Here is a 23,637-nt window from a genome sequence, read left to right on the forward strand (position 1 = left end):
ATGCCAGGGGCTTCCCAGCAGGGGCCTCTCAGATTGGGATCTGGGGAGTTTGGAGGCCAGGTCAACACCTTGGGCTCTATGTAGTGTTCCTCAAACCATTTCTTAGCAGTTTTTGTAGTGTGGTGGGGGCACTGTACCCTGCTGGCTTGACTGTGAAGCACTGGGCACATTGCTCTGCTGCTGTCTCCAGGTCTGCACTCTGTGGAGCTTGTTGGTTAGATACTTAACCTGGTCCCAGAGAGACTTCGTCTCTGACTTGAGGTCAGTGGAAAGTTCATTGACTTTCTCCTCTGGAGAGGAGCTGTCCTCTCCTACTCTTTGGAGCTGAGCCGTCAGCTCCTTCATCTGTTGGAGCAGAGCCTTCTTTTGTGTGGCTATAATCACCTGTCTGGTCCAGTAGTAGGTGCAGACAGACTTAGTCTCAGTCTCTGACGTTACTTTTGTAAGTCACCTGGCTCCTAGGCCATGACAAATATGGGAAAAGACACAAGGGATGATGATAAAGGTGAATATTTATTATGCCAGAGTAAACAAACTAACCATTTCATGCACAAATAATGAAATCCTCAATTACGATTTTTTTTAGTATTTTTATTATTTTTTAGGCATGAAAAAAAAGAATTGAATTTTTTTTTAAAACACAGTTTGTTCACATAATTTAATACTGTTCAGTGCAGTGTAAAAACATTGAACCTTGCTCCTGACTCCTTAGCTTCTCAGCATACTTTCAGCTCCACTGTCACTACTGACATTTGTCAATGACTTTTCTGGCAGCCATTCATCATCACTGCCATTAGCCTCATCTGACTCAGGTGGTATCTGCTCCACTGTCCTGTAGGCCGTTCTATCATGCGCTGTACTTGAACTCTACAAAATATAAAAGACACCAACTGTTGCTTTCAATGGAACTAATCTGCATATCATTTTGTTTTTGTTAGAAAAACATTCCATTCAACAGTTCCATTCTAATAACATGAAGCAGTTGATTCACAGCCCAAACAGATCCTGCAGATGAAGTATAACAACTAAGTCTGCTCTTTAATCCACTGATGAAACAGCTGCTTATCAGTCCCTCATTCTGTGCAATATTATTGTAACTGTGCAGTATAGGTATACAGTTCAGTCTGTTTCTATGTATATAGTCCTGTGTATATTGTTCTTTTGTTGATATTTTTTGTGACATCGTCCTGTGTATACTGTTTATTGTTTCTGTTCTTATAATGTTGTCTTGTTTATATCTTATTTGGTATTTTACTCGTATTTATGCCTTTTTCAGTTTTTTACAATCCCTGCTGCTGGAACAATATACATTTCCCTGCTGTGGGACTGATAAAGGATGATCTTATCTTGTCACAGCAATAGTATGAAATGTAGCTGAAATATAGTTAGTGATGTATGATGTCCAATCTAGTGGATGGATGATTAATATATTGGAACAACAATAGTACTGCTCCTTAGATGCTACTTGATATTACCTTTTTTTTTTACCTGCAGGGGTCTCCTTCTACAGAAGGATTGGCAAGATATTCTCGAGGTGCTCAGCATTTCTGGCTATCCGTCAGTCATCTTGGTTTTGATAAACTGTGTCAGACTTATATTGACCGGCCAATGGTTGGCAGTGTATGGAACAACACTCTAGCGTCCAATGTGGTGGCTGTTGTGCAATTCTAGCATCACCCATGCATATACAAGAAAACAGCTTTTTAATAGCTGCCCACTGTAGCGACCACTATGTGTGAAAGGGTTAAGAAATAACTATGAATACGAGTGTGGCAGTCAGTTTCATCAGCAATGTGAATGTGCATGAGTGAACATTATGCAGTGTGGGGTGCTGTACAGGTAAAACAAAAAACAAAAGACAAAGGAGAAAACATGCTAGAGCTGGCAGATGAGGCCTGTTGAGGGAAAAAGAGTGAGAAACAGTAAAGTGGATCTGGGCTTCTATTCTTGGGGCACACACAGCCCAGGTGCTGCAAATCTGGCTGGCTGCACCAATCCTGTTTGCCATTACCTTTGATGAACATAAAGCATAGTAGGGCAGGGGATCATCACAACCTGTTGAAAGGTTTGAAGTGATCTGACTGACAGAACTGGCATAATGATGTTAATAATGATGCTGACATGCTAATGCATTTTATTTTGTAACCAAAAAGTGTTCTTTAATTTAGTAGTTCTGTTCTATAAATGTAACACTCCCCCAGCCCACTTTTAAAACATTTACTCAGAATGGCATTTTATGTGACCTTCCTTTTACTTTTACTTTTCTTTTACAGTAAAATGACCACTGCTGCAGTTCATTTAATCATTAGCCATGGTGTCATTGATGTTACACATAGAACCTTTAAGATCAAATTTTTGCATTTCTACTCTTGCATCACCTAAATAAGTAAATAAAAGATGCATTTTATACTGTCATTTAAAAAAAAAGGACCTGACAAGAAATTGTTGTACTTAAAAAACTGAGGCAAGATCACAGAAAATATCAGGGGCCCACTCACCCTCTAGAGGCCAATTCTGATTACATGAAAACATTAAAAATATTAAACCACACCCATGTGCCCATTACTGGAAATGACAGCAGCCAAAAAGATTGTATACAGCCTAAACAAATAATAAACAATACAGGCTAAATTATGTTTTATTTTGATGAAGAGTTTTGAACAGAGTTTTGAATTTGAACAGACTTTAACTCAAGTCAAAACAAAGACCAAGGAGATCATGGGAAGCCCAGGCTGAGCTAGGATCCTCAATCCCCAATGGCTTTTCACACATTGCATCACATATTGCAGGCAGAGAGAGAGAGAGAGAGAGAGAGCTGCTGTAATCCTCTGACTATAAACCCGGGCGGTAGAGTGAAACAGCCTCAGTGTGAAGGATGGGAGATGAAACATTGCCATTGTCCTCCGCTCTGATGTCAGATGGAGCATCGTTCAGTCTGAGCAGCAGAACCCAGCAGGATGACAGGTCCTCTCGCCTTCTGCTGCCTTCTCCTCTCTGCTCACACTCTGAGTCTGACAGCTGGTAAGTGGGCATGACCCTCAATAAGCAGCTTCTCTGCGAGACATCAGCACTATCTGCATGAGGTGAAGACTAGGGCAGAGGGAAACAGTTTAGAGATCTTTTAAATAATTACAAGTAGCTTTTGTATTACTTTCTGAATGGAGGTGAAGGTTATGCTTTCCTTTATGACTGGTTGTTTGTTTGATGTTATTGATGCTTTTGCATCATGTTTATGACTGATCCTTTCAGTTTCAGTTTCAGTTCAGCCCAACAGTTGTTTTTTTCACTCTAGCACTGGTTATAATATATCCTGACAGGGTGCATGCCAGTGCTCTAAGAACATTGCAACCTAAATTTAGAGAATCACATTTGATTTTTACCAGCAACCTCCCTCATTTTTTCTTGACTCAAGATACAGACACAGATCATTCTTATTAAATTCTAGAAACAAGATTGATGATTTCTATTTTATATTTGCTCAGGTGGATTTATTCTCTTGTTCAGGAAGTAGAAGGGGTAGAAATATGTGGAATATGTTTCTGTGTTGACTTGTGGTTTCTAGCTGAGATTATTGTCACCAGCAGTGTGATGAACTTTATTACACTTGACTGAGAGCAACTCTTATTTAGACTGGATTTCATTAATTAAACGGTGTGTGTGTGTGTGTGTGTGTGTGTGTGTGTGTGAGTGTGTTTAAATGAACCATACCAGAACAACCATACAAGTCATCTTAAGGATTTTTGAACCATAAAAAAGTTTGTTAATGTTAGCTCAAGGTCCACCTACTACTTTTCTCCAGGTCTTTCAAGAACATCTAATGGTCTTCATCAGCAAATGGAGGTTGCTTAGTTGTCATCACCTTAACCAAGTATGGAACTTCTAAACTAATCTCACACAACAACAACAGAGTGAACTCCATGTTCTGATAGAGACCGTGAGGTGTGACTGAGAGAAAGAAAAGGCAATAAGTGGACCTTGAGTTTAAGTTTGTTGTCAAATTTCTTCCAAAGCATCTTGAAGATCCACTTGCAGAGACTTGCTTTGGAGGGAACACCATGTCTGATTTTATTGTTCCTGGCATGTGGGAATGCAAGGGGACTTTTCAAAAGTGTATTACTACAAATAATGTAAAGTGTGACACAGTAAAAGCAGACAAGAGCAATGCTGTGATGGATTATGTAACTGACGCAAGTTTTAAATCTCTGCAAGTTCATTTAATAGTTTAATGTAGGGCTGGATTACTCACCACACAAAATCCTTCTGAGGTCCAGACCTCCAGGTCCCACAACAGCTCCAGGTTCATTGTGTGATGCTTGTTTTCTAATTAATTGTGAATTTGGTTTTGGAAGGTCCCTGCCTCTCAATCTCAGTGCATTTGCAATATTAGTTTGTGCTTGTATGGGTCACATTCCTAAATGTTCTGTTTATCATTTGTGAGGATGTTTTGGATGTCACAATTTATGTCCAGTGACAATTTTCCTTGCCAGTGCAGGAAGAGGTGTGTCCTTTATGAGGCCAGACACACAGATAGAATGTGAAAGTGAGGATGGTGGATGAGTGTGTAGCACGGTTAATCTGATCATGATGAAATTAATGGGAACCAGTGCCTGGCAGCTAAAAGAGCATCCCAAAAAAAAAAATATTGCTGTTGCTGCAGATTCAGCAGCTGCATTCTAGATTCATGATTGCTGTTGATGACAATGGATTACAGACCAGAAGCATATTTATGCAGCCTGATGTGGCTGCCGGAGAGATGTCATCTAGTAAGTTACCTCATATTGTTTGGAGACATTTCCCCTTTGAGATAAAAGGGCCGTTGTTCGACTCGGAGTCATATTTGCTCAAGGTAATCTGTCCGTTAAAATGATTAAATGCTTGTGCCTGTTCAACACAAAGTGCATGGATGTTAATCCCAGAGCAGAATTCACAGATTTTTTGATCTTGGACGCTTCTGTCTAGATTTTAGATTATGAATCAATCTCTGCTAGAAACCACAGGGCTGAGGCAGCCTGGAGCCCTTCCACTGATAGTGAGTGGAGCGCTCACACAGTTAGCTGGTGCCAATATCATGGAGCAGTATCATGAGGATACAACCAGTTTAGCCTTTTGAATACACAATAAAAAAAACTTTATTTAAAGCACCAGAAAAAAGTCAAAAAGTGTTGTTTAATGATTAAATTCAACTTTGCTGTCATTACATGATGGCATCCAGAGGGCCCTTGCTTTTAATTTAGCTTTATTGTAACTGAGGTTTAACTGATTAATCCACATTAAGCCACATTATTTGCTCCACTTGATTGTCAGTTGGGGATGTTTTGTAATTTTTCCCCACCCTTTTAAATACATAATGACTCTAAATTTTAATTGCATGATCTTTTAAAATCCCAGTGCTCTCTGAATAAAAGGGTTTCTTGTCTGAGCTGTGTGAAAGTCCTGCTTTGGTTAGTTAAATACACAGAAATCATTTTTTCCAATTTATTACAATATGATTTTTTTTTTTTTTTCTCTAGAAAAGATTTCCTGGTGTTTGGAAGATGAAAGGCATTTCATATGTGAGTTCTCCTTCAGCAGGGATTTTGGCCTGAAGTTTGGCAGCTTGTTGGCTAGATGACAGATGTGGTTGCCCTGAATAGAAAACTGAGCTCCATGATCAAAGACGGGTATTAACATGAGGTGAACCTTCTGTGTTTCTCATTCAGAGCAGCTTTTGTTTTGCCTGATGTCCACCATTCCTAATGCACAATGTAACAGCACCAGTTCAACAGTTTTGTGATCTTTCAACTTGCTGCTGATGTGTTCGAGAGTGGAGCCTTTTATCTGACAGCAGGGCCGACTCTCTGCCTCCTATACCAGGAGAAATTTACAAAGAGGAGTGCGACATGGCTGGATAAGCCAGCTTTATCTCCTCCAGCAAAGACAACACAAGACATGGAATTTCAAACACTTTACAGTACACAGCCCTCTATAAAGGCTAAGCTGTTGAATTGTCCTTTTTATGTTAGTCACATAAGTAGGGCAAAAGCAGCAATACTCCACAGCCCAACCTAAGCTGAGTAGGGACAGTGATATCACTCCTCAATATCTCATTTCACTAACCTTAATCTCATTCCAAAATATGCTTCCCCTCAGTTATATGATTGCTTTCTGCTGTTTACAGGACACATTATGAAGCAGTTATCATGCTTGAGTGCTTTTTTTTTTATCATTTCAGTGTTATTCTGATATGTGTTAATCTCTCCGCCACATTGTTTGTGTGTGTGTCTGTCGAGAGACCAGGGCTTGGCAAATGGCTGGCTCTTTGGATGAAAAGCTGGAGGGGGGATTAAGAGGAAAAACATGGGAAAATAATCTGTAGTCAGGGTGACGTCATGCAGTATAGGCCAGTGTTGTGGAGGTGAGGCTGACTGTGATGACAGAGGGCATCAGAGTGCCTCTCAGCACTGCCAGGCTGCCGCTCTGCAAGGTGCCTTTGGTCCCAGTCCACGAGTCAGAGGGCAGCCGTATAGCTCCTGGACATTAGTTCACTCCACAGACCACACTTTTCATATGAAGAGTAGTATTTCACATGCAAAATTGATACCATATATGACAAAACACATTTGCCTACATACAAAATTGGAATATCTGTGACTAAAATGTCCAATATATGTGAATTAATAACATGTGAAGTCATACTGTTTTGAAATTTAACAGGTGAGGTAGTTACATTTCATGAATAAGGTTGCAGTGCTTTATTCAGAAAAAGCTATTGTAAAAGGGGCAACACCTCCAAAGAGGAAAGAGAAAGAAAATTAATGTAATGAATCCAACTCATCAGTCTCATACCAGAAGCCATGACTTCCTGATTCAATTGATCTCCAACCTTTCCTCCAAAAAAACCCAGAGGCAATGATTGGGTTCAAATGAAGAAAATGTATTCACTGCTGTCTACTAACATACTATATACATACAAGATAAGTGTAATGACTATTAATAAAGCTGATCAAACTAACAATGTTAACTAGTAACTGGTAAAAGTAATGGCTACAAGGTGTCTACGAATGGATTTTAAGAATAAAGGTTATTTTGGCACCAACCCAGTCATGAACAGAAAATCTGATGTTTTGGCCTACTTGAGCTGTGTTGTCATCTTGTTGACACTTTTTTGGTCGCAACCCAAAGCCGGCGATGTTTGAAGTCAGCAGCTTCCTCATGGCAGACTGTGGGTGGAAGCTTCCTAAACCACTGCGTGCTTGCCAGACATCATGCTCTCTGAGTGTGTCTCAGCTGTTTGGCACGGCTGGGCACTTGATTAGTGTGTGTCTCTGATGATGAAATAAGTGCACTCGTTACTGTACTTTGGACAGATAACTTTAGAAAGGACTGATGTGGCCAAAGAGGGGAGCAATTCCTTTACACTTTTATATTCTTTAATCTGAAGTTGCACGTCCGTCTTGAATCATAATCAATTAAAACATTAAAGAAGAAAATACATCAAACTAATGGTGGTATTGATGAGAGAAATGGTTCAATACAGGCAAGCATTTTTACATCAGTTCATCAGTCAAACCTTAAAGATCATGTAATTTGACCAATCAAAAGAATATATGGTTTCTAAGAGATTCGCAACAACTCTGTGATTAATAATAATCATTAATAATCGTAAATAGTATTAACACAGGCTTGTACAGTGGGAGCAGAAGCACTTGGATGATAACAGTATGATCACATCATACAGAAAAGTTGGACAGTTATATTATTTCTGACATTTTGAGGAGAAGAACACTAGTGTCTAGGACAGTGTTGGTATGCAACATAGCAGAGGCTTGTTGTCTAAGAGAAAGGAAGAGGAGGAGGGGAGGAACACTAGTTTGTGTTATGTGTGTGAGTCCATTGTGTGTGAGGGGGGGTCCACACCTTTGTGGTGATTATGGTCTTTTTTATGTTACTTTTCTTGATAAATTTAGGATGAACTCAGCTTCTCTCTATGGAGGGTTTGATGACTGTTCATACCATTTGCTATTGGACTAATTCCGTAAATCCTCTATATCATACTAAAAACTGGTCTAGAATTACACAAAACCCCTTTCTTTTATATTTCCTGTTTGTGTGAAAGTTTAAGTTTAGGGGGAGAGGAGGAAGGGGAGGCTCTTCAGTCCTTACAGTTAACTCTTTGATAGCTTATGGCTGATGCTGGGGATGTCTGCTACAAGGTACCTGAAAATAATATGTGCCTATATCACAGTATTTTTTTTGACAAGTGAATTGTCCAAAAACCACATGATTACATATCAGATTAAGACATTTGAAACCATTTTTAAATTTTATTACAGGATTTATTTATTACAGGATGTCTCACATGATGAAATCATGTGCGTCTACATGGAAATGTATATGTAAATGTAAAAACAATGCTTTCACATATGAGGCATTGCATTTCACATGTATCTAACAGTGATTTATTTTCATGTTATGTGGTTTTGCATTTCATTGTGTTATAGGTCATATGTACTAGTATGAATTGCAATATATGAAATGGGGTTCGGCATGTAATAAACTTTAAATGTGTTTGACATGATTAATTTATATGTGCTTTTTTGTTGGGGGAGGGTGGGGGGTGGGTTTCATTCATTCATGCAGGCTACAGGCTTGCAATTTACATTAACCCATTTAATCCCAGAGGTCACAGCAAAGCAACATATAAATCTCATCCTGGTGTAAATAATGTTGCTCCTGGGGATTAGTATATCTAAGCAGTGGGCTGTGCAAGCTGCCTGTGTGTTTATTAGACTGGTAATGGTCAGGCTCAGCTTTTAGTTCACTTGCAGTTGAGTACACTTGCAGGGCAGCTGGCCTTAATGGATGGAATGATTACCATACTATGATATTTTAACAGCACCAACTGATGTTGAGCTGCTAATCTAACAGAAGAAGAAGAAGAACAAGAAATGCAGCAGCAGCAGTGGTACATTCTTGCTACATTTAATCCCATCTTCTCAGAGGCATAGAGTTCCTATTAAATATTCAAGCGTCAGGAGAGAAATCTGGAACACATCAAGTCCGTACCAAATACTACAGCAAACAAAGTTTGCTTTCACCATGGTGCAACTACACAGATAATAACACTGAATTATTATCCAGTGCCACATCTTTTGATTTTTTTTACTATATTATACACTATTTACATATTATGTACCATAGTTGCAGTTTTTCCTTGAAGCTATATGATGGCTGCACCATTCACTACAATGGAAATACTTTAGATGTTTTAAGTGTCTGTTTTAAAAATGTACCCATTATTTCAGCTTAACACGTTTGGAATCTCTGTAAACTTCATCCAGAATAACTACAACCAGAATTTAAAATAAAGGTAGTTTCCGGCTTGGCTGGAAACAGTTTATCAGTTTATAATGACTCCATTAAGCACAATGAACTATAAATGATGAATCCATTAACTCTGTTAACTCACTCTGTTTCCCAGTCCAGTTCTGGATTTTTCCACCTCATGCTGCAGCTCACTGTTTCATTTTTCCTCTCTCTGTTCTGCACCTTCCACTTTTCTCTTTGATTCTGACCTTCCCCACTTTCCACAGTTTTATGTGTGTAATGCTTTACCCTTGCTTTGAGGTATGTCTCTGTGTCTCATATTCAGCAGGAAAATGTACTGCTTTCCCTTTGCCACAAGTCTACGCATTTCAGCTCCTCATTTTTCTGGGGAAAATTGCCATTACCAGCACCATACAGTGCCTGTAGTATGCATTTTTACTATTTATAACTCTTTATGCCTCTGCACCGGTGACAGCCATGGCCAGGGGCATTACTGTATGCTTTCGGGTTGTGTGTCTGTCTGTCTGTTAATTCGCATTCTTGTGTGAAAGCAGTGACCATATTTCACATTTGGTTGGACACTGAATTGGTAAAACATTGCTTCACAAGCCTTCACTACAAACTACCATTCAACCACAACATTAACACTGGTAACTGGTTTTGTTGTGATCAGTGTATTTTATATGAGTCTGGACTAACATGGATGCAACCTGCAACTTGACTTACTTGAGTCAAGTTGACAACTTGTCCTACTTGATTTTACCATTTAGGTTTGATAAACAACATAAAAACATTAGAAAACAAAACCATCAAATACCAGGGTGAACAGGATAACATGAGCATCTGTACATTCCAATACTATAGTCCTCGTCTGACTCAACCATCTATAACTTACATTATAACATAACCTGTACTATAAGAATTGTGAGGTTTTAGTAACAGGATATCTCTGGTGTTTCCAGTGTATTTTACAAACTGGGATATTTTGGATATACAGTATCTCATTGTAAAAGCAAAAGCAGGACTGACTTCATTATGTAATAGAAAACCATTTTCATGCTCTGTGGTAAATGAGGGATTGTGGGACAAACAACAATGTGTTGTTGACATTGTTCTTGATTTTCTTATACATTTATACTGGCTCCAGATCACTATGTCGAATCATCTTTTTTCTCCTTTATCTTCTTTTTTCTTTAATCTTGTTTTCATCTCGTTTTCTCTTTCGTCTTCCTGCTTCGTTTTTCTGTGTAGTTTATCTCTGAGGAATCCTCTAGTCCACTTTTTGGACTTACTTGGCTTACATATTGAAAAGGTGCTGGTGAGGTGAAACCTATGTATTTGCTAAATGAGAGTCCACCTTGACTCAGCTTTGATCTAAGCACAACAGAGCAGGAACAAAGCTGTACAGTTATTAACTGTGCAGTACATCAAGTCCAGTAATGCTTTCATAATGGATTACTTTGTAAAAGCATAAGAATATATAGCGTCTAACATCTCTGTTTCTATACGAGCCATTCAGCAGAATGTAATGTAATTTCAAAATGTTTCCCATTCTTGTGTCTCTGCCAGGTTACTTGACCGTTTCCATTGAGCCTCTTCCTCATGTTGTTATTGGAGACACAGTCACACTCAAGTGCAACTTCCAAACAGACGGCAACCTCCGAGAGATTGTGTGGTTTCGGGTGAGCACACAGGTGAACTTAATGCAGAAACAGCTGCTTGCAAATTCTTTCCTTTTCCTGCCCTCAATATGCCTGTTGCATAATTAGTTAGCTCTCACATAAAATTCCAGTTCAGTTCAATTCAATTCAATGTTATTTATATAGCATCATATCACAACAAAAGTCATCTCAAGGCACTTTTCATATAGAGCAGGTCTAGACCAGACTCTTTAAAATAGGTATTTACAGAGAGAGACCCAACAAATCCCACCATGAGCAGCACTAGGAGACAGTGGCAAGGAAAAACTTCCTTTTAAGAGGCAGAAACCTCGAGCAGAACCAGACTCAGGGTGGGCAGCCATCTGCCTCGACCGGTTGGGTTAAGAAGGAGAGAGAGGGGGAGAGGGGAATAGTGGGAGAAGAATATAGCATAACACAGGTTCCATATAAAATGTAAAGTGATACCAATAATACAGTAATAGTAATGATAGTAGTGATAATTAAAGTATTAACTGCTAACGTAAATGGTAAATGTATTTATACAGCGCTTTTCTAGTCTTGTCAAAGCGCTTCACACTACAGATCACATTCACCCATTCACACACACATTCATACAGCACTTGTTCTATGCAATGTGCTTTCTAACACAGACACACACATTCATACACCGATGACACACATCGGAGGCAATTTGGGGTTCAGTATCTTGCCCAAGGATACTTCAGCATGCAGACTGGAGGAGCCAGGAATCAAACCACCGACCTTCTGATTGGTGGGCGACTGCTCTACCTCCAGAGCCACAGCTGCCCGTAGCAATACAACTAATAGCAATATAAGTCCTTTCTAATTCTAGCAGCAGGTGTTGAGTGGAGTTGTAGGAGCAGCAGGAGACTTGTCATCACAGATCAGACTCTACAGCTCCAGAGGCAGAAATACCTGCAGAAAGGGACAGAAGAGGAAATGGTAGTCTTGTGCTACAATGAGAAAAATGTAGATGTAATTAATGCTTATTTGGTGCTTGTAGACACAAACAAGATTCAAAAGTCTAAGCTAACAGTAGATGAGACTGTACTAATTTTAGGTAAGCTACTTATTATAGCTAATTACTAAAGTAAGCATGCTAATATGCTCCCAATGAGAATACAACAAACATTAAGGTGCAGATAACAGTTATTTTCATTATCAATTAATATGTCAATTATTCTCCCCATGAATTGGTTAATTATTTGGTAAAGTTGGAACAAGAGGATAGGCTGTTTAGTTTTCATGACTTCTCTTAATCAACTAGTCATTGCAGCTCTAAGCACAGGGGTGTTTAGTCTGTTTACCACCTAACAGCATTCTGATAGTGTATGGAGCCCAGGAGTACTTTGTGTGAATAATAAATTAATCATTTGTGGGAGCCATACATTTGAGGAAGACATTTATGAAGCCTCCAGAACCCTGTTAACACATTCTCAGTGCATCCCAGGCTCGTGTCCAGAAATAGTTATAAAAATACAGATATGTCACAGTTCCAAGACAGTAATCCATTATTTAGATAATAGCTACGTAGCCTACTCCATATATTTTACAAATAGTACCCTGTCCAGAGCAGTAAGGTGACATTGTCTGCTGTTTGTCTCTTCTCTTCTGTCAGCAGTCCGATGAGGAAAAGTCACACCAGTGGTAATAAGTACATGTCCTTGCCACTGATAGTTTTCATTTTTAGACTGAATGCCTGCCTTTTTAATAACAATGGGTTTATATATACGTCACTGCTGATTGGGTAACACAGCTGAAACACCCACCAAATGCGAGAAAACCTGCCTCGCAGCCTGCTGCACACCAGTGCAATGGTGTGGACACTGTTTTTGAGATTTAACATGACCCAGATTTAATACTGAACTAAAACATACTGAGAGATTTAGCTGGTGGTGATAGGCTTAATCAGCATTGTGTGAACTCGTTTGGCAAGGCCTTGAATGTTGATCTAAATGAATCAAAATTCATCCATATGTAAAAGACCCGCACTCCAGCTTTAAAATGCTTAAAATTGCACATAGAATAAAATACTTCTTTTTCTTTTTTTCCAAAGGGAAAAAAGGGACTCCTAGAATGCCAAACTGAGACAATAACGGATGAGAACTGTCTGTCAGGATGTTGTCTTGGGATGTTAAAACATTCTCGGTCAGGGTTTTGTAAACAAGTTCTATGACTGACTTAAATGAAAACGCCTACACAGAAGATACGGTTCTGAAAAGACCTTTGGGGAATTTTCTGCCAAATGAGGATTTGAACTCTAACACCTGCCCTAATGATTTTATCCCTCTTCCCAAAGATGAAGAGGGAGCCCAGTGGTCACCATCTTGGCAGTGATGATGAGGTCATCGCTGCTATGGACCATTTTCACAGACAGTGCCGACTTGCAATTTTCAATTATCTGAAACAGAAACACCACACAAGTTATTGACTTCACACTTTCTGCATAATCACTCCATAGAAAAGAAACGTCTGAAAAACTGTTGACATCATCCCAAAGGCTATAGAACTAGTGGCCCAGTCAGGGAGACACTGTTGACAATACAATGGGCCACAAAATGTAGAAGTAAACCAGACAAGAGTCTGATTTCTGGTATTTGTTAATAAACCATATTGCGTGAGATGAAAAGTCAATGGATCATCAAAATTATTACAGAAGTGGGCGACTGACAGGCTGACTGACATGTCTTTAGGGGCATGCCACAAGCTTGGTTAATGAATACATTAAGTTGTATTCAAACTGTGATGTGATGCTAATGCACTTTCATTTTCACTCTCACTCTCTCAGGTGATTGAAGGAGGCAGTGCCAAGCAAAAGATTTTCACCTATGATGCCATGTACAACACCAGCTATTCCCACATGGAGGATAATCGCAGACGAGAGGACCTGGTCTACCAGTCAACTGTGCGGTAAGGCAGACTACTACTACTACTACTACTACTACTACTACTACTACTACTACTGTGCAACATGTGTTATGTTCAAATAACCCATCCATCCATTACCTACACCACTTATCGTTGAGAGTTGTGGAGGGGCTGAAGCCTATCCCAGCTGACACAGGGTGACAGGTGGAGTGCACCATGGACAGCTCACATTCATACACAGTTACCAGAGCCCTGGCTGGCCTGCAGGTTTGAACCCAGTGGTTCAAAGCTGTGAGGCAACAGTATTATCAACTGCACCATGCTGCCCTGAAATAACCCTTATCCTTTGAAAGACATTTTTAAAGGATATCCAAACCTGCTTTCTTTTGACAGAGGGGGAGTAGTGGTAAGGGAGGCAAGATTAAAGCAAACCCAATTTGATTTTTTGGATCTTAAAAATCTGAAATGTTAAAAATGACAGATATAGTTAAAAACTGTAATCCTTGTGTATATGAACAGGCTCCCTGAGGTCCAGATGGAGGATGACGGCCTGTATGAGTGTCATGTGGGGATCTATGACAGGAGCTCCAGAGACAAAGTGATTCTAGCCTCGGGCAGCATTATTCTCACTGTCATAGGTACAGTACGTATTTATTTCTGATGTTGCATGAATTTTAACCTGCCCCATAACTGGTGAAGTTGAACAGAAGTTCTGGGTTGTTCCAGCAGGTAACATCAGCATGCTGATGCATCATTTAGCCCTTTTTCTTTTCCAGATAAATACCTCATGACTCGTGCTGCATATTATATTTATTTCAATCAAGTACTTCCATGTTTGAGTGCCTAAGTCTTCTTTGCATTTTCTCTGCAGTACCTCCCAAGTCTATCTCTGTGGTGGCAGCAAATAGTCCAGCTCCTTTTAGTCGCTACGAGGCCCAGAACTTCACTCTGGTTTGCATTGTTACAGGAGCAAAACCAGCTCCCATGGTAAGATGAATCTTTTTATTCTTCTTTTCCCTTTTGAGAGACTCAGTCTCCATAATCACATTTGCATAACTGCTTTGTGTGCTAGGAAGGAAAGCTTCATGATCCATCCATCCATCCATTTGCAATCGTGGAAAACTATCCTAAGATCATTTAGAAATCCTGATACACTACTACAAAAGGATGGTTCTGTGTTCACTGCAGGATGAAAGTGGAAGCACTCCTGTATTTGCAGTGTTATGTGGTCACAGGAAAAAAAAATACAATGCCCTCATTTGATGCTTGCTGCAGCAGATTGAAAGTTTGAAATGAAAAAAAGCTATTTACAGCTTTGGTCTGTACCCTCTGTGACCTCTTTGGAAAATGTATTGGGAATTAATATCAGGGGATTACAGGACAGCTGCATATGTGATGAAATAGAAGTCCAGCACCAAGAGTGACTTCACATGTTCTAAATGAGACGTACATATCATCAAGATGGAGAGTTGCAATATTACATGTAATCATAAACTTGATAGGATGACACTTGATTTAATTTTCTGTTTTCCATTTTTTACTATTTATTGAACTAGAATGCCTGTTCACCAGCTCTCTTTGTTAAACCAAGGTCACCTCTGCCTAGCATTTGGCTATTGTAGCTGTGCTAAATAATGATGATGGCAGACACCAATCTCTCTGGTCACATGACCGTATGTGTTACAAGATTAACACAACAATGATCAGCTGTAAGCTGCCCCTTGACACATCTATAACTGCAGCATATGTACAGCAAGACTGCAGCTGTGTTGTTTTTGAATGTAGGTTATTTATATTTCTGTGTCTGGATAATATCAGTGACACTGTCACTATTAGGACACCAGTGTGCAACATGCACTCTATCTGATGTATCTATGATATAAATAAGAAATGACAGACACTTAAGCGAATGTTTGTGGTCACATGATGATGCTACATACACATGGTGTGCCATACAAAGTGTTATTTGCTTAATGGGTTAGCATGCACTATATTTATGTTATAGTATAATGAAATAAGTCATTATATACATGTTTGGTGGGAACCCAGCAAGTCCTGTTTTTGCACCAACACTCTAGCTGGGCTTTCAGATACAAACTGGCACTGCATTGAAAAAAACACACAGGTTGTGTTAGTGTGTCTTATAACAGCACTCACATGCCTATGTGTACAAGGAATTGATTATTAGTTGCTGTATTTATTTGTCCTGTCCAGTGGCCCTTACATCCATTCCAAGTGATGGGGTACTTTTGACTCAAGTATAGTTTGACATACTTTTACTTAGACTGTCACACATTGTACATAGTTAGCCTGTAATGAGTTTATTAAGTAATACATTGTTAATGATTAAACTACCCAGAAGCAAATAAAGAAGTTAGCTCCTCAGCTTTGATCAGCGACATCACTGAAATGCTGCTGACATGTTATTAATAATAATTATATAGTATGATACAGTGATGTGACACCGCTATCTAATAAGAACCTTTGGTTTTGATACATGGTGCAGATATTACAGGTACAGTATAAGCAAGATAATGTACTTAAGGTAAAATATTGAATGCATTTACTCATATGTGTTAGTGTTCCTACAGTGTGGTACTTTTACTTAAGTAAAGGATTTAAATATTTCTCCCATCACTGACACAGTGTGCCATTAGTATTGGTCAGGCATTAGCATTAGCAGCCGGCAGTGAGTCTCTAACCTTGTTGTTGATGTTAACCAGCTGTTATGTTTTTTTCAGAGGGCCAAAAAGTGACAGATTTTTTTTTGTTTTCTGAATTTATAGTACACATCCTTATTCCATACCCTTTCTGTATGGAATAGGCAATGTCAGTACACAAACCTGTAAGTCAGATGATCTGATTGAAGCTGAGGCTGGTTCTTACTCGCCAGCCCAGGACAAGTTAACACATCCCTCAGTACTGATCCTGGTAATCAGTACTGACATCAAAGGAAACCCGTCTCTGTGAGGGGAGCAATGTTAAATCCTGTATTCTGTGGTCATCCACACTGTTCTTAAAATGATAATAAGTACATCAGGTGTCAGTGCTGGTAACTTTCACTCTCAAAGTGATATGATTGCTGTGCTTAGTCAAAGGGTGCAGTCACAGTCAGTGACTACAAACCTTTCAGCAAAGTGATTCATAGTTTCCTCTGTTATTTCAAATGGAGGTTCTGTCAGGAGGGAAAAGGTCAAGGTTATTCTACTGTTGTACTTCTACTGTTCCTGTTCAGCTCACCTGCCTTTGTCCCTGCCTCTCAGGTGTACTTCAAGCGGGATGGTGAGCTTATTGATGTAGTACCAACTTCCCAGTCTTCCTCCTCAGTGGGAAACCAAAGCAAGGGTCAAGACAAGAGCCAGGGAAGGAGCCAGGCCGGGCTCTGGAGCTCCCAGGTTCTCACCAGTCGAGACCTCGATGACACCAAACTCCACAAGTCCCTGTCCCTGCTGGAAGAAGAGGGGAAGCTGGCACGGCTAGGCCAAGATGGCCCTAACGGCCTCGAACAGGACCGAGGGCAGAGATCTGAGTCTGACCCCAAGCCAACCACTGAGGTGATCCCTGAGACTGTGGTGAGCCGGGAGTTTCCCCGCTGGGTCCAGAGCAGTGACCCACTCTACTACTTCCAGCACCGGCAGCAGGCAGCAGGTGACGGCACCATGGAGGTGAGAGCCATGCTGACCTGGAGCCTCAACCCTCAGCTGGACAATGAGGCTCTGTTCAGTTGTGAGGTCAACCACCCAGCTCTGTCCATGCCCATGCAGGCTGAGGTCACACTGGGTGAGTTATGCACCAACACACTGGTTGACCTAACATGCACAGAGAATCCTCTCTGAATCCACTGACCACTGACATGAGGCATACTCCTGTGACAAAACTGTGAAAAACGAACAAACAAATCACTTTACTGATGCGTATGTATGTATGAGTATGTATGAAACAGTGCAGCTTCACACACTACACCCAACATTAATACTATTACTAATATTACTCGGCTTACTATCACGCGGTTGTGGTGACAGACACATTTTCCCTTCATGCTTTGGTTTAGGTGTACAAGCCCTCATGCACCCACTGCTAAGATAGTTTAATATTACTAAAACCATTAAGCTCACTTTGTCTACTGCTGATAACAGCTCCTGTACATAGAGTATTCTCTGCTATCAACATTTCCCAGATAGTAATACCTCTTGGGTACCCTTTAGCTCCAAGGGTCATGTGACAGAGACAGCCACATGTGCTGATAGGCTACTAGCCTTGTTAGTTTGTCTACTAGCTTGTGTTGTAAAATGCAAATTAGCAAAGAAGTGCTCAACAAAACACTGCCGTAGAAATGTGTAAAAATCTCCTCAGCAAATTGAAAAAAGGTGAACTGCTATAACTGCTGTTAGGGGCCTCCAGCCCCAACCAGAGAGTCATGTGACCTTTGCCTTGCAGACTGTAGAGATCCACTCAGTGCTTGTTAGCCCTTCTTGTTTGGGAGACTCATTCTTGCGGTTTGGTTAGCAGTCAGACTTTTTGTTGTACATGTAGTGTTAACAATTGTTTCACTCATCAATTTGAATTTTAATTAATTTCTTACTTCTGCTACTGTCACTACAACATAATTACATGTTGGTGGACTTCTTCTTATTTACTGTGAAACAAATATAGGGGAGACCAGGGCATGTTGTCACACTTTTCACACTCTTTTATAAACCTTGGAATCAATATATCATATTGTTAAAACAACAAATTGTCAGGCACATATTTTGCATTCACTTCATTTTCATATCTTGTTTCAATACAGAATTCTAAGCATATGAATAGTGAGTGTGAACATGTGACACATTCCCTCATCAGTTGGTAAGTTGTCACACTATGTGGGGTAAGATGACACATTGGATTTTACAGCAAATTAAAGCAAGACGCAATTTATTGGTGTGTTTTTTGTTTTTTACTTTAACTTCAAAAGTCCCAACTACAACTGGAAATTCATTTCAAACAAATAAAACATGTCAAACATGCACTGGATTCTAGTCTTTCTCAGTGGACTAGCTCTACTGAACAAAAACAAGGCACATGCACTCATTCTCTTCTGATGAAAGGGTGTCTGGATTTTAGAGGAACTACTTTTAAAGAAAAGGAACTTTCTTTACTGTTTTAGGTTTGGTTCTCTGGGAAAAAATATTTTACCTTGTGACTCACTTTCAGTTTTAAGGTCCTCCTTCATCCTCCTTTACTTTGTTTAAACTTCAAATTCAGAAATAAGTTCAACTACAGGAAAAAAAGTTACAACTGAAACTGGAAAATAATTTCAAACAAACTTAACAAACAAAATCAAACCTGTCAACCACTCAAACAAATCTCAAGTCACGTGTAACAACTTGCCCCAAAATGCCTGAGACAAGCTGGCCCAAACTGGCATGTTTGCTAATGTTAGTTATATCTTAAAGTTAGCTTAAAGCAGGACATTAGCTGACGCATTAAAAAGAAACTTTATTCTTTCTTCTAATGAGTCCAAATACACAATTATTGAGATTTTTAACTAGAAGAAGATTATTACATTGGTGCTCACCTTAGTTAACCATGTGCTTTGTGCTTTTTCCCAGACAAGACGTGACATCAGACAAGTATTTCAATTTAAGTAGCACCCTCTGGTTCTAAAAATATTAACAGTGTGACAGGAAGCCCTGGTCTCCCCTACAAGTACAGCACAATTATCACAGTGAATAAAATAAAACACTCCATGATTTCATAAGTCATGAGATACATGCGCCCTACAACATAGAGAAAGGATATTGAAGCATAGCCTTTTAGCACTCCTAGCATTCAATGTGCAATGACTTATATTGAAAAAGCTGGTAAGCTCCGAAGTTCTATATATTCAAAAGGTTGGGCTGTGCATTTACCAAAATAACAAAGTGTTATTAATTTAGAGGTGTATCCCACCAGGAATGAGTTTGTTGGAATTCTTGTGACTGGAGTAGTGAGGGAAAGCTTCCGTTTTTCAACACAAGTAGCCTACTCACTCAGCTGGTTATAGTAATGGTAAAAAGACTATACAAACTTACACAGAATATACATACTTAAGTCAGATGTATGATCCTGGGAAGTACTGACGCAGTTCAAGTGATGTTTCAAAAGAGCTAATGAGATGTACAATGTAAATTTCAGTACCACCACACACTGTGAAGGACAGTTTCAGGATTACATAGAATTACAGAGAGCAGGCTGCTGGATTCGTTAATTCAACAGGAACTGGAGTAGAGAAACAGTAAATGAATCATAATAAGCCCGCAGCACAGTTTGTACTGCCTCATGATAGTTCCATGAAAAGGTGGTGGACATTCACTGCACATTTTCTGAGCAGGTGGGTGGATCCTTGAAATGTGGGTTAGGTAACATGTACCATTATGACTTTAGTTTTATTCAGACGATTGAAAGTTGAGTGTTGTCTCACTGTGCAACAGCAGTCCAACGTGGTATTTTACTTTTTTATCAGCTGCTCCCAGAGGACCCAAGCTGTCCATGAGCCCCAGTAAGGCAAGGGTGGGCGACACAGTCCGGATCACTGTCCAAGGCTTCCAGCTGGGACCGTCTGCAGTGAGTTTCCAACACAGTGGCTCTTTTAACAGGGAAAACTGTGAAGTTCAGAAAATGTTCACCACAGGGTAGAAGACATTCCACTATCAAAGATATGGAGAATAAAAGAGACACTCTCCTGACCACTTTTCAAATTGTACCATACCTTTTTGGATTGAGTTCCTTCCTTCTAGGCAACAACTGGTTTCACCTCTTTCTTTGAAAATCAGTTTGCAGAGAGTTGAATTACATTTGTCATGTGGCACAGTGAAGCTGCTGCAAACAGGAACAATGTTAAAACATGCTATCTGGCTCTTTCAAGGAGACTCTGCAGTGGTGGGGCTCTGAGGTGATATTTGGCATTCTAATAAAATAAATGAAGTGATATTTACATGTTTAAGGTTAGGAGTCATTCTTCGGTGCTAAAGTTTTTCCACCAATCCTGACAGTGTTGATTTCTTATTCAAAGTTTGCACACTGTTTGCACAGAATGTAAACCGATGTGTTATTTTTACTTCTGAAGAGAACAGAGTGGAGAGGCTGCCTGTGGCAGAGCTCCTGAAGGAAGAGGAGGGAGTTTGCCCAGGGGCACTTTAGATGGATTAACATTATGATAATTAATGTATTCCATGTCACATTTAGATGCAATTGATTTCCCTCTGTAACAAATATATCTGTTTCCAAGATCATGGGATATTCCTGAAATTCCACTCCTGGTGATGATAAGGTGCCAGGTTTTCAGTGTGTTACAACACCTTTTTTTAACTGACAAAACCTCATCACTAGCCTGCCGATATAAATAAAACTGTCTTAACTTGATTTACCTCAAATAACACGCCCATGGATTTTCAGCCATGTGTAATATATTATGTCTGCAAGGTACTTTACATACCTGTATATTCATGAGTTGTATACACATCTGTGAAAACATAATATTTTTAGTTTTAGAGTCAATTTGCAGAGCTCTGGTCCTCCTGAGCCCCTAATGTGGGCTGGGAACCTCAGGCAGGGGCCTCCTAGCTATCCAAAGGCCCAGAGATGACTGAGGCTGAGACAACCTGCCTGAGGAAATCAGCTTAATTGAGTCAGTGTCATCATTTTCCAGTCTGTTCACTTTTCAGTTTTTATAGTTCACAGAGATCAGCATTCTTTCACCTTGTTCTCGCAGCACGCTTTGTGACCTTACCATGAAGCTTTCTCCTCACACACCTGTGTGTGTGCTTGTGTCCACAGAGTGAGGTCTTCCCTGAGCCAATGTTCACCTGGACCAAAGTTGGCGGACGTCTGCTGGATGGTAGAGAGGAGCATGATGGGAGGGAGCTTGTCTTAGAGAGAGTTCCTGCTGAGCTCAATGGGTCCATGTTCCGCTGCACAGCCCAGAATCCTCTGGGCTCCACAGATACCCACACCCGCCTCATAGTGTTTGGTGGGTCTGTTTGTGGAAGTTTTGATTTAATCATTTATCATTTGTTCACTGTGCTCACAGTAAATGTTTTTGTATTTTGTGTGTTTTTACAGACAACCCAAGACTGAAGAAACATTTTATTGGTAGGTTATTCTTCACCATCCTCACTTCAGTTGCTGTGGTAACTTCCCATCAGTGTACCAAACCATTAGTATAAACACAAGTTGACCATAGTAATCCAGCCCCTGTGACTTGCTGTTTGAGCATTTCCAACAATTGTAACTAACTAACAGAACTAACAGAAACCTTAGACCCTCAGTGCGTTCAATATTCAATAAATAAAGAATTATGACATAAATTATCACATGAATAAATTGTGCAAACATATAAATGAAAAAAAAAATGTTGTAAATTGACATTTATCTCAAAAATGTTCTGTTTCAAAAGTCTGTTTTCATTGCATAATAGCATTTTCCAATAACAGTTGTTTCACACCAACTGTTATTTCATAGTAACACACCTCATAATTTCACCTTTTAATTCATAACGTCACTGCCTTCTTGCTTCTGTAATGGATGCTTTCTTGTTTGTGCGCAGCTATTGATGCGGCCGTCAGTCAGCGCTCCCTCACATTAACCTCCATGCTGCTGCTGCTGAGGTTCACCTGCGAGCTGACGTGACCTGAGGCTCTGCTGCTCCTCCACACACCTCCACCCACATCTACCTGAGGCACCTGCTCTTTAATGACTCCCTTGTAATACCTAAACCTCCACCCAGCTGTTAGCGGCGACACGCAGTGCTGTTGGAACATTTAAGGTGCAGCAGACTTCAACCCCGGGAGAGAGGACAGATATGGATACAGAATCAGATACTGAACAAAGATCCAGTTGTTATACAGCATGCTGGCACACTGTGAGCAACTTTACTGATAGGTCATACTCTGATGAGTGTGTAAGAGGCTCTAACTGTATCACACTACGGGAAAACCTGGATCTAGTATATCATATCCCAGGGTATGGTGACATTGGAGAGTGGTAGTCCTGATAGACTATAGGCTGACCAATCAGCATAGCCAGCTCTCATGCTGATACCAGACCAGACTCATCAGTATGTCCCCCATGATATACTAAAAAACTCCACTTGCACAAAATTGATATGCTAATGGACATGTGGAAGGCAGGCAAAGCCATGTGAAAGTGCTTGGAGGGTCTGTGACCACCCATGAGGGCAGCTTAGACCAAAAATTGCCATCAGGTAATTGGGGGAGTGGTTGGGGCGGTTATTTTGTGGGATCAGGAGAAGGAGGTAAAGTTGTTTGAATTCTCAGAAATTTTAAAAAAATGCAGAAGAACATCTGCAGGTTTTATTCCCTTGTACAACACAGCTGCTCACCTGTAGTGACTGAGTTGGTTTGTCTTCTCTCTCTCTCCACTCAAAAATCATTATTTCTGAAAATGCTTCTAACACTCCAAGAAAGAATTTCTCTCATTCATTTTTTCATTCTTTATCCTTGGGGGCCACAATAATGTCACTCACCTCCCATTTTTCCTCATTACTGGTTAACTGTAGAGGTGCTTCCTTGTTTAAATGATGGAGCTCTCCTTTGGGAATCAAAAACATGTTATAGGAAATGAATGAAATGATCCAAACTATCTCAAACTGTTTAGGATTCAGTGTATGATTCATAGTAAAAAATTTGCTTCCAAATTATTGTCTATACCTAGACTTTTGTTAGACTAAGAGTCTCCAGCCATTCCAAGTCAATTCCAAAATTATTATTGGAAAATAAATGTATCCATTGATAATGATGGC

At 39.9% G+C, this 23,637-nt stretch overlaps 1 protein-coding gene across 2 annotated transcripts; it reads left to right on the forward strand.

The window, feature by feature from the left end:
• The first annotated feature begins 2,832 nt into the window (after positions 1–2,832).
• LOC108900494 (immunoglobulin superfamily member 21) lies at positions 2,833–23,629 on the forward strand. 2 transcript variants are annotated; one of them, XM_018701564.2, is made up of 10 exons: positions 2,833–3,021; positions 10,876–11,000; positions 13,777–13,898; positions 14,376–14,494; positions 14,728–14,843; positions 17,120–17,636; positions 20,341–20,441; positions 21,654–21,846; positions 21,939–21,968; positions 22,423–23,629. In XM_018701564.2, exons 1-10 carry the CDS (start codon positions 2,958–2,960, stop codon positions 22,503–22,505), a joined length of 1,470 nt encoding a protein of 489 aa, XP_018557080.1. In that variant the 5' UTR covers positions 2,833–2,957; the 3' UTR covers positions 22,506–23,629. The 2 variants fall into 2 exon arrangements, with proteins under 2 accessions (XP_018557080.1, XP_018557081.1); XM_018701565.2 differs by having other exon boundaries at positions 10,876–10,988.
• Positions 23,630–23,637: the final 8 nt, after the last annotated feature.

Source organism: Lates calcarifer, linkage group LG6 (assembly GCF_001640805.2).
Source record: "Lates calcarifer isolate ASB-BC8 linkage group LG6, TLL_Latcal_v3, whole genome shotgun sequence".
In the NCBI taxonomy this organism is placed as follows: domain Eukaryota; kingdom Metazoa; phylum Chordata; class Actinopteri; family Centropomidae; genus Lates; species Lates calcarifer.

What these genes read in the sequence shown, in the direction of transcription:
- LOC108900494 (XM_018701564.2), top strand. Translation starts at nt 2,958, where the DNA reads ATGACAGGTCCTCTCGCCTTCTGCTGCCTTCTCCTCTCTGCTCACACT. An exon ending in TCCAGCTGGGACCGTCTGCA is followed by an intron (nt 20,442 to 21,653) that starts GTGAGTTTCCAA and finishes TTGTGTCCACAG; the next exon opens with AGTGAGGTCTTCCCTGAGCC. An exon ending in ACTGAAGAAACATTTTATTG is followed by an intron (nt 21,969 to 22,422) that starts GTAGGTTATTCT and finishes GTTTGTGCGCAG; the next exon opens with CTATTGATGCGGCCGTCAGT.